General features: G+C 42.1%; 2 protein-coding genes across 4 annotated transcripts; one reads left to right on the top strand and one right to left on the bottom strand.

Annotated features, from left to right (window-relative positions):
* LOC127766118 (uncharacterized) lies at positions 1 to 2,158 on the top strand. Of its 3 annotated transcripts, none has more exons than XM_052291176.1 (6): positions 1 to 139; positions 247 to 417; positions 528 to 648; positions 1,339 to 1,403; positions 1,471 to 1,557; positions 1,676 to 2,158. In XM_052291176.1, exons 2-6 carry the CDS (start codon positions 274 to 276, stop codon positions 1,913 to 1,915), a joined length of 657 nt encoding a protein of 218 aa, XP_052147136.1. In that variant the 5' UTR covers positions 1 to 139; positions 247 to 273; the 3' UTR covers positions 1,916 to 2,158. The 3 variants fall into 3 exon arrangements, with proteins under 3 accessions (XP_052147136.1, XP_052147145.1, XP_052147150.1); XM_052291185.1 differs by having other exon boundaries at positions 7 to 139; positions 250 to 417; XM_052291190.1 differs by having other exon boundaries at positions 43 to 129.
* A 370-nt stretch (positions 2,159 to 2,528) lies between these two features.
* LOC127766103 (mitochondrial carrier protein MTM1-like) lies at positions 2,529 to 6,655 on the bottom strand. Its single transcript, XM_052291149.1, has 10 exons — positions 6,402 to 6,655; positions 6,158 to 6,199; positions 5,828 to 5,953; positions 5,685 to 5,744; positions 4,704 to 4,874; positions 4,197 to 4,296; positions 3,919 to 4,010; positions 3,655 to 3,804; positions 3,390 to 3,448; positions 2,529 to 2,881 (listed from the first exon to the last, which is right to left on the bottom strand). The coding sequence occupies exons 1-10, from the start codon at positions 6,552 to 6,554 to the stop codon at positions 2,749 to 2,751; spliced, it is 1,086 nt and encodes a 361-aa protein (XP_052147109.1). The 5' UTR covers positions 6,555 to 6,655; the 3' UTR covers positions 2,529 to 2,748.
* Positions 6,656 to 10,247: the final 3,592 nt, after the last annotated feature.

Below are 10,247 nucleotides of genomic sequence, written 5' to 3'. Positions count from 1 at the left end.
CACGCGACGCGCGACTCACCCTCTCCTCCCTCCCTCCCCGCGCCGCCCCCCGCTCCCAGCCGAACCCTCGCTTCGCCTGCGGCCTAACCTTCTCCGCGCGCGCGCCGCCGCCGCCGCATCGACCGACGGGTGAGTCAAGGTACGCCTCCGTTTCGGCCGGCTTTTACCTTTTCTGTCTTGCCCCCGCGACTCGTTTTTTCACCGGGGTGGTATGATTTGGTCGGGGGGATTTGGGGGTGGGAGCAGCAGGAGGAGGAGGGAAGGAGGGAGAGGATGGTGAAGGGGAGGCCGAAGCCCACACCGGTGAACGCGCCGGCGGAGGTCGTCTTCGACCCGTCCGCGCCCGGTGCCCGGAGGCCCCGCCGCCCTGGGGCGCCTTCGTCGTCGTCGTCGACTGGCGAGTGGCACAACTTCATGGTGAGCCCGCCCTCGCCCTTCTGTATCTCGAGACTTATATTATTGGTTCATGGTGCTCCTGGTTGAAATCTTGCATTTTCTGTTTTGAGTTAACTCATTCTTGCCACTAGGGATCGAGTCTTTCGGATATGTATCGGAAGCCAGCTGCGGAAAAATCTGATGATACTTCTGATGATGATGAGGAGCCTGACATTGATATTGGGAAGTTGTTGAAAGATGTAGAGCTTTTCGGTAATTATCTCATCTCATACTACTTTTGTGAAAGCTGGTAGTATCTTCTTTATATTGTCTACAAGTATTTATCCTTCTTTAATTTGATTTCAACGAATCAGATTAGTGGCAAGCCTTATTGCCTGTGAGAAGTGTGCAGAATTCACTGCACCTACTATGTCAAAAATAGCAATAGCATGTGTGTTTTAGTTGAGGTATTTGATGATACCATGTGCCTGCTAGTTCAAGATTTATTTATTTTTTTGGCAGCAAAACATAATCTGAAACAATTGAAAATTGTTATCCTATGTGCCTATGCAAGAAGTTATTCCATGTGACCATTTGCCATCTAACTAATTATGATGCTATGGAGTTTGGTTGAGGAAACATAAATTCTGCATTTTGTTAACATCATTCTTCCTTTTGTGTCCACTGTTCATAACATGTGGTATTGGTCCCCTATTTTGCTTGTTGTCCCTGGAATGCTTTTGGAGACCATTTGTTTGTGGAGAGGCTTCAGATAGCCCCTTGATAATTTATTGAGGAATCATTTGATTTTGTCTTTGCATCAGTTAAACTTCATTTGGATTGTGTTGTCTTGTTGTCAAGCATTTTACCTGTACTTGTTTCAAGATTTTTGTTCCATCCTTCCTTGAAACCTTAGATTTTGATCTCAACAAATTATTGAAGTATACATTCACTTGATGCTAGGTGCATCTACATGGAAGGAACGGAAGCAATTAGAGAACCGTAAAGTAGTTCAGTTGGGTGGAAAGGTAATCAATTTTTATTCCTTTATCCTGTAAAATTACAGTATCTTACAGTTTTGATTGTCTGCAATAGGCCATTAAGAAGCACCGTACGCCGTTAAGTGTATCAAAGCCAGCTATGAAGAATCAAAAGAAAAGAGAAGAGAAGAAAGCGGAAGAGGTATGCTAAACTTCAGCTTCTATAAATCTTTTTCTTCCTGGCCAGGAAGTCACTGCCACCCAATAAAATTGCAAAAAATTGCTGTCTTAACGATGATTAACATGACAATTCTATACAGGAAAGACTACTTGGAATATTTAGGAAAAGGGATTCCAAGAACAGCAAAGCTCAAAAGACTAGACCTGAGGACCGAGTACTTAGGGCTACCCAAGGGCACTTCAAGAATGGTATACTTGATGTCAAGCATCTTTTGGCACCACCCAAACCATCGGGTCGGGATGCGCCTGAGCAGAAAATGAGAATGGGCAAGAAAAATGGCAAGGGAAAGCAGAAGGGAGGCAGAAGGAAGAGACGTTAGATAAAACACCCTATTAGCTTTTGTATTAAGATGGACTCGTCGTCTACTTGTATCTTTCAGTGTAAAGATCGAAAACATTTTGCAGAGGCATGTTTTGTTTCAGTGTCTTATGAGGCTCAGCCTCCGGTTCGTTTTGCATGTAGTCTGGCCTCTGCAAAGAAAGCCATTTTGGGCTCAAAATTATTTGGCTTTTGGGTCCCTGGGATTATGTTGGATGTGATGCGGAGCTTTTGCAAGTGAAAACTTCCACAGATCACATGGTTGTCAGAGATAGGGATAATGTTGTGAATTTGGATTGCAAAACCCCGCAACTTCTGAAGAACAGTTTGTGTAGCGTGCGGTAGTTGTATACTTTCTTAGTTTGTTGTCTGCTCTTATGAGCGGACTAAGCACAACAGTTTGTTCTCTGCTGTTATGAGCGGACTAATCACAAACGAATCCGGCAAAAAGAAAATGCTACTAAATCTAAACTTGACCCTGCAGCAAATGTGCCTACAATGCCGACGAAATTTGCCCCCTGCCTTTAGTCTGCTTGGAGAGTTCGTGTCATTATTTTTTTTATCTTTCAACCCAAACTCACTTTTAGCACAGACAGGGAGAATGGATCAATGAATTCTTGTAACAAGGAATGTTCACATCTAGGGCATTCTGCCCTTTTATTAGAAGGGACACACTCGGCCTCACCTTCCTGATAAGGTAGGCAAGGCATATAGATAGAGAATAAAAACCGGCTTTCACTAAAGCGATCTAGTCCATGTAGGGTAAACTAGAAAAAATAATGGTTAAAAGCCTCAGCTGCAGTTGAATTCTACGTTTGAAGAGTTAAAATCAGGTCATAACTCTGCGTGTTTCCGGTGCATGATGTGCTTCACAACTTCATATGACGAGACGACGATGCCCACTGAAGGCCCTGCCCGTGCCATTCGAGGACCTGCACCTCTGAATATCCCGCTGATGCCTTCCTTACTGCAACAAGTGTCGTATAACAAGTGTTACATGCATCGAATTATGTGGATAAGTTGTTTTAGTTGCTAGATACTACTATATTTTTGTTGATAGTTAGGAAACCAAGGAAACATGATAATCGGAGAAAGCACAACTAAGCAAGTGTGCATGCTTGCAAGTTGAAATGCCAAGAAAAATAAAGGTTCATGCAATGCCTAGCAAAAAAAGAAAAGTATTCCTGGAGCTTTTTTTTTTTTGGAAAAAAAAAATCAAGTGTCAAGTAGATCAGAATACTTTTCTTGACAACACAATCCCCCCCCCCCCCCCCCCACCCCCCCAAATTTCCCCATCCCTTCAAAGTTGTAATATTGACAGATACAGATTTTACCATTGAAAGAGCTATGGATAGACCACAGGTGCAAGGTCCTCACCTATATTCCACAAGAGCAACTGTTCCTATGGGCAACGTTTGCTATTGCTATACACAAAATACAGCAAAGGATTACTAAATAAATTTGTAATACCATACCTCCATACTTCATGCAATATGCGCCTTGTGTTCATGTGTAATACCCTAGCTGGGTCCTTCTGAAATGAGGATACATAAACTAGTAAATGAAGAGTGTTTAGCAACAAAACTAAACAGAGGTATTTTTCAAGTTATTGTTAGTATCCCGTTCCAAGCTCTTTGCACAAGGACATAATTGAGTACATAAGGAAAAGTCTAACAAACCGAAGTTTGGTTTAGGACAGTCTTAAGAAACTAGATATAAGTCATCGAGAGTCAAGCTTGCCTCTATTTGTCTGCGTGTCTTGGCAACATCGAGAGGACAGGTAGCACCAGCAGAGATAACTCCAGCAATGAAGCCTGCGGAGAAGTTTGCCCCCAATATAACAGCTGCATTGCTTTGCTCGCCAACTATTCTTATCAGGTGCCTTCTAGTCTGTGCAGCAAGAGCATTAAAGATATGAAAAACACAGTGAGCTCTATAGGTTTGGCAGAATCCAAATTATCTAAACCAGAATAGAGTATACCAAACTTCAGTAAAGTAGCTCACTGGTTCAAGAACTGTCCAGCATATAGCTGAGAAGGGGACGTCACGTGCAAGTTGTGCTCCAAGACCAGTCCATAGAAGGTGGTATGACCGAACTGTTTGCAATGTAAAATATGTATAACTCAACATTCATAAGAATAGAAAAATAGGGCTTCAGTTCAAAGCTTCAAAGGTACATTAGTATAACTTTTTAGCAATTTTGCTGATGCCCTTGAATGAGATGAGAATGCATGTTTGTGTTTCGGTCAAGGCTAACAAACAGTACATAGGAAAGTACATACTATTTTCAGGATGATTGATGCTCTGTCTCAATGCAAGCACACCAAGCAAAGTCTTCCACATTCCAGGGGGTTTTCCTCCAACATTTGATACTTTAAAGGCCTAATTATATAAAAAGAGAGTAATGGCATAAAAATAAGTGCCATACAGAATAAATTTCGTTATCATAAAAAATGTTTAGCTGTTCAGGTATAAACAGTGGACAAGGTCATTTTAAGGCTTCATTTATGCATAAATTTGAAGTGTTACTTGTAACTTCAAACACAATTGAAGTGTTATATATAACTTCGAAACAAAGTTGTTTATAACTTTGAATCACGAGTTAGTTATTGGTTTTGCTTCTCAAAGAGGATGAATTATGCATTGCAGAGGTTCTTTATAAAATCTTGTGGTTACTAGAGTACGTAGCCTAATTTCACACCAGCACCCTTTGATTGGTTGACACATGTAATTTTATTTTAAATTACAAGGATGTTATACAGGGAAAAGAGAAGATACAACAAACTGACCTGCATCCGTGTTCTTGCCAACTCAATAGGGGAACAAGTTATGCATGCCAATGATCGGGCAACAGAGCCAGCAATAAGAGGAGCATATGGTCTCAGTTTAGGAAAACTATGATCTGAATATTCTTCAATCCAATTGCGCAATAGATCGTATGAGGGCAGATATATCCCAACCTAAAGGATCACACAGTAAAGAGAATTTGTTATCTGCCGGGCTAAAGAGGGGTTGTTATGGCAATGTCTACTGACAGCATATAAGGATGCAGAGTATATGGATATTGCCGAAGTGCCAAGTATAGAATCCTATAGGCCTATAATGCTGACATAAGCAGAAGACAAGTTCGCACTAACCAAAATTTTATATCATAATATCCTAGAATCCTAGATAAGTTAAAGTATGGTAAATGAAATGCTTCAGCTGAAATACATTATACATCTGCAGATAAGATAATAAGATATGCGCAATATGTATCTGATGTTCCAAAACCTTCCTAGGGAAAGAGATTCACAGATCAGAGTGTTCCATCAAAACTCAATAGACATCTTAAATGCCTTCAGCACACATTTTCTCCCTGCCTCACATCTTTATTCTTCATGCATTTTAACAGAATTACAAATTATCCACAGGCATGTTCAAAAGTTTTAACAAGACAAGCATTTTCCATCATTTTTCTTATGAAATACACATATACATGCATATCAACATGTCTTTTGGCAGAAAGTAGCATTAACTATTACACTATTTGTTTTCCTGTTCATTTCCTGTACCAAGAGAGATCGTGGAAGTCCACAGAAGGATAATGATATGGTCATTAGTCATTACTTTTTAGTATTTGCACAGAATAATGTAAAGAGAGAGCAAAACATATGTTTACAACACAAGGATAAATGAAAAATAAATATTTTCACCTGTGGGTTTATAATAAAGATAAGAAGACATTGGTATGAAAAGAATAAAGTGGCGATCAGCTGAAAAAAAATTACCGTTGGCACTGCCAATGCTAGGCTTGCAGCAGTACCTCTCCATAGTCTAAAAACTCCTTCCTGCATGAGGCATATCAATCATTACAACAGTCAGATCGACATAATAGAGGAAGGTAAATAAGTATCAATTAGCAAAACATTACCTGTTTAGTGACCTTATAAAACACATCCATTGTCCCTCTGTATTGGAAGCATTCAGAACTGCATGATGGCCCTAAACCATTCATTCCAGGGTTGCACCACGGATAGCACCTAAAATCTGACCATATCTGAGCAATGTATTTTAGATAAAAACAAATAAACAAACAAGGAATATTTGAGATATAAGAAATTCACCCAGCAAATACTCAACAAATCATAAGCTCCCTTCCACATAGAATTCAACATAGGATCAAGCAGGTGAGCACAGCAGCTCCATCTATCGAACAGCGAAAAAAAAAAAACACTATGTGGAAGAGAAATGGCAAGCTTACCGGATTATAGACAACTCCGGCCGCCTGTGCTTGTAACCTTGTCTGCAGGATGAAAAAAATAGGGACTAAATCAGCACGAAAACGCATATGTTTCCATACCCATGCAATCTAGGCACATAAACTTATGATGGAGAGCACCACGACGATATCTCCCCCCAACGCGTCCTCCCGATCAAATTCAACACACCGCAATTCCGTTGTGGCCACAATTCACCGGTTCGGTGTTGCGTCGTACGGAGCTCACCTTGGCGACGTCGAGCGGGTTGACGAGGACGGCGGAGACGACGGCTGCGCCGGCGGCCGCCACGGCGCGCTCGGCGAAGCCCATCCCGCGCTCGGCCGCCGCCACAGGCGGCGGCGGCGGCGGCGGTGGCTCCGGGGCTTGCTCCGCGCCCATCGGAAGGAGGAGGAGGAGGAGGAGGAGGAGGCGAGGAGTGCAGGGGCGGATCGTCGTGAAGCGGTGGTGAGGAGGAAGGCCGCGAAAGGGCGCAGAAATCGCGTCGCCGCCGAGAAAGTCGGGAGGGAGGGAAGGAGAGGAGAGGTGGACGCCGCCCGCCTCGACACGGCTCCTCGCCTCGCGCACTCTCGACGGTGCCACGTGGCGCGCTCGCACCGACGTGTTACTCTGCGTGTGCCCTCTCGCTGTATCAGCGGCAGGGTTTCCAAACCATCGGGGCACCGCACCCCGGTAGTAACCGTCGCGCGGTTTCGCGCGGTAAATATGAAAAACACTACGAAACCATACAAAATTATTTTTATATTTATTTAAATTTATGGAGGTTATCGTGGTTTTTTTATTACCAAAACCCTGGTAAGGTTGGTAACTACCGTAACCGCGCGGTTACCAACTTTACAGCAACGCTGCCTAGTCTGCCTTTTGCTTAATCTAATCGCGACGTTATAATCATATAATAGTAAACATTGGCTGAGTACAAAGCCCAACAAAGGCTTGAAGCAATCAAACTAACGGTTTTTGGATTGTTAGTAGTGAAATGAAAGTTCGTCCAGTTTGGTTCGGAGGAATTGTTGGTAGAGAAATGGAAGTTTAAAGGGTGAAAACTGTTAAGTCTAATATTTGATTAGTGAACGTGTAAGCTTTGGAGGAATTGGGAAGGGGAGTTTAACAGCAAACTCCTACATTTTTAGCTGAGTGGGGTAGGTAATTAGCAAAGAATTTCTCTTCTAAGTATAGCTAAAACCGAAAATATAAACCGTACATCATCAAATACTACCACCGTCCTAAAATAAGTGCAACTGTGGGTATCCGTGTCTAACATTTAATTGTCCGTTTTATTCGAAAAATTTATGAAAAAATTTAAAAAAATTAGGCACACATAAAGTACTATTTATGTTTTATCGTCTAATAACAATAAAAATACTAATCATAAAAAAATTCATATAAGATAAACAATCAAATGTTGAACATAAACAGTGTAAAACTGTACTTATTTTGGGATGGAGAGTGGAAGTACAATTTAATTCCCACTCAAACTCCTCATAATTCTCATCTCTATTATTAAATAAGGGATTAAGAGTAAAAATAAAACTCCCATGATCAATTCCTCCATCATCTCCCTTTTCTATACTTCCAATCCCTTTTCCTTGGTCTAAACTCTCAATCCCTTTCCCTTCTCTTGTCAAACAACCCGTAAAGTTAATTTTGAGCAATTGGTAACCATAGTTTTCTCAATTTAGATTATCACTTATCATCTCAAAATTACAGAATTTACAAAATAAACTATACATTAGAAGCTAAGAAATTCACCTTTTCCGTGTTCTTACCAACTACTCCTTCAAGTCATAAAGCTCTTCCAAACATAGCCTTCAACATACCCTTAATCCCAACCTTGCAAATAGAGAAACTTTAAAGATGCTTGGCACACCAACCGACGAAATGCCCCATCTTGCAAAGCCAAGAAAGAAACAGACGAATCCAAATACTATGATTCAAGCCATCCCTCGGAAATGCCTGGCACTCTGGCCTTGCAATTTTTTCTGCTTGGAAGCAACTGAATTTATCTCTGTGAGATTGTATATGATACACATGGTATCATAGATGTAGTAAAGCATTTGATCGTCACAATGTACATTAGAATTTAGATAGATTGCTTATTAAAACAGCACAACGTTTTCGGACACTCAGGCCAAACCGCATCACACTCCATCGGCCTGCTCAAACCGTGCCAATTGGTTTTTGCATAAATTTTCCAGCCAACATATTGAATTGTAGTCTTGGATGATTTGAAAATACTACAACAATAATCTCATAACAAAACACAGCAACCTATTTGCTGAAAAAGAAAGATGTAATGCTAGATGTTCTTGATTAATTTTCAGCCCGCTTCTATTTTCCTTTTGGAGTTTCAGAAGTGCCTGTGGAGCTTGCCTCAGCCAGGGAAAATTTCTTCACTTTCTGCAACATTTCAACATAAAGAAAAGATAATCTCATCATCAGCACTTAAATTAGAATAATCAAATTTCCATGGCATGGAAACATCTGCAAAAATGACATATTAGCAATAAAACCGGCAGTGCTGCTTCAAAGCAACAACTGAACCTTCCACACTAAAATGACATTGGACACGACATATTTGCAAACAATTGAGGTTTTCCATAGTGCAGCTACCTTTTACCCTAGTAACTTTCTCCCAGTCGCCAGCAAAAACAAATTAGGAACATCATTTACAACTTGAAGATCGCTACTTGAATCATTTACAACTTGAACATCATAGACAGATTAAAATGTTCATACCACTCACATACTTTTAGAATATTTGAAGTTATATTACGTAACCTTTAGTAGAAAGTTAACTGTTCTGAATATGGTTGTGAAGGTCCAATAACTGTAGCTACAAAGTATAACTGTACATGGATAGAAGAAAACAGCTCTACAGAAAGAAGTACAATAGTTTGAGATCTATAAGGTAAGCTGCTGGAGGTGATGCTACTGGGTGCTAAAAAAGACGGTACAATCTGTGCCTTACGGTTCTGGTAAGGCGGTTCTTGAGTTGATGATTGACTTTTAGTTGTAACCTACTACAGTTTAAAGTTTAAACTCTATTGCCCATATAAAACAGTGACCTTCTTTAAAATTATTTTGCCCTTGGAAGTATTCTTGTATTAACAGTGCATTATTTTATTTGAGTGGGATTATTCAGCATTGCGCATATACTGTATCCAGACTCCAGATTACCAGCAGCAACAATTTCACGCTAATAAGCAAGTGCAAAAGAATGTAAGCTTCTCACAATGCTTGCGTCTAGAAGTGTGGGATACTTCCCATGCGGTGGTTTTGTTTCACAGTTCCTGAGCTGAATAGCAACTATGAAGGCGCCTTCATGTATATTATGAATGAAGTACTATCCCAATCCATCAAATGGATTTACTCAATCACAATCAGGAAATCAGGATCTCTTAAAATAAGCCATGTTCTATCAAAGCCAAATCAACAATTTGGCAAGCCCTTCCCCTCTTGTGATGTGAGAGCTCACGCTAATCGGAGGGAATACGATAATGGTGCTACGGGATAGGGAAATGGGGAAAGAGGGCGAGCAGTCGAGCACCTTCTGGGCGATGCAGGCGCGGAGGGCGTCGAGGGCGGCGAGGCACTTGTCGCGGTCGTAGCTGGACTCGGCCGCGCAGTTCAGCAGCGCAAGCGCCTCCTCCGCGCACACCGGCTTCGGCGTCGTCGTCGTCGTCGAATCCATGCCGATCCAAGCCACCGACCAACCACAGACGGGGAAAGCGAAGCAGAGAGCACGTCCGCCGGAGAGAGAGAGAGAGAGAGAGAGAGAGGCAGTACAGTATGCCGAGGGTTTGCTTCCCAATCGCGCCGCCGGGTCGTATTTCAGGGGCGGAGCAAACAGCGGCGGGGCTGGTCCGGCGGCGGCGGCGGCGGCGAGAGGAAAGAAACGAAACCAGCGGCGGCCGGCGGCCGTTGCTGGGATCAAAAGGCGAAGGCTCTCGACTCTTCCCCCTTCTCCGGGCCGGGCCTTGGCCTAACCCATATTGGGCCCATTTAGAATCATCCGGCCCATTAACCCAATTTGTCTCTTTCGCGTCGTCTCTAACCTAACGTCCCAGAGAAATT

Source organism: Oryza glaberrima, chromosome 1 (assembly GCF_000147395.1).
Source record: "Oryza glaberrima chromosome 1, OglaRS2, whole genome shotgun sequence".
In the NCBI taxonomy this organism is placed as follows: domain Eukaryota; kingdom Viridiplantae; phylum Streptophyta; class Magnoliopsida; order Poales; family Poaceae; genus Oryza; species Oryza glaberrima.
The sequence above is the reverse complement of the archived record's forward strand: the minus strand, read 5'-3'. Positions and strand labels throughout refer to the sequence as shown.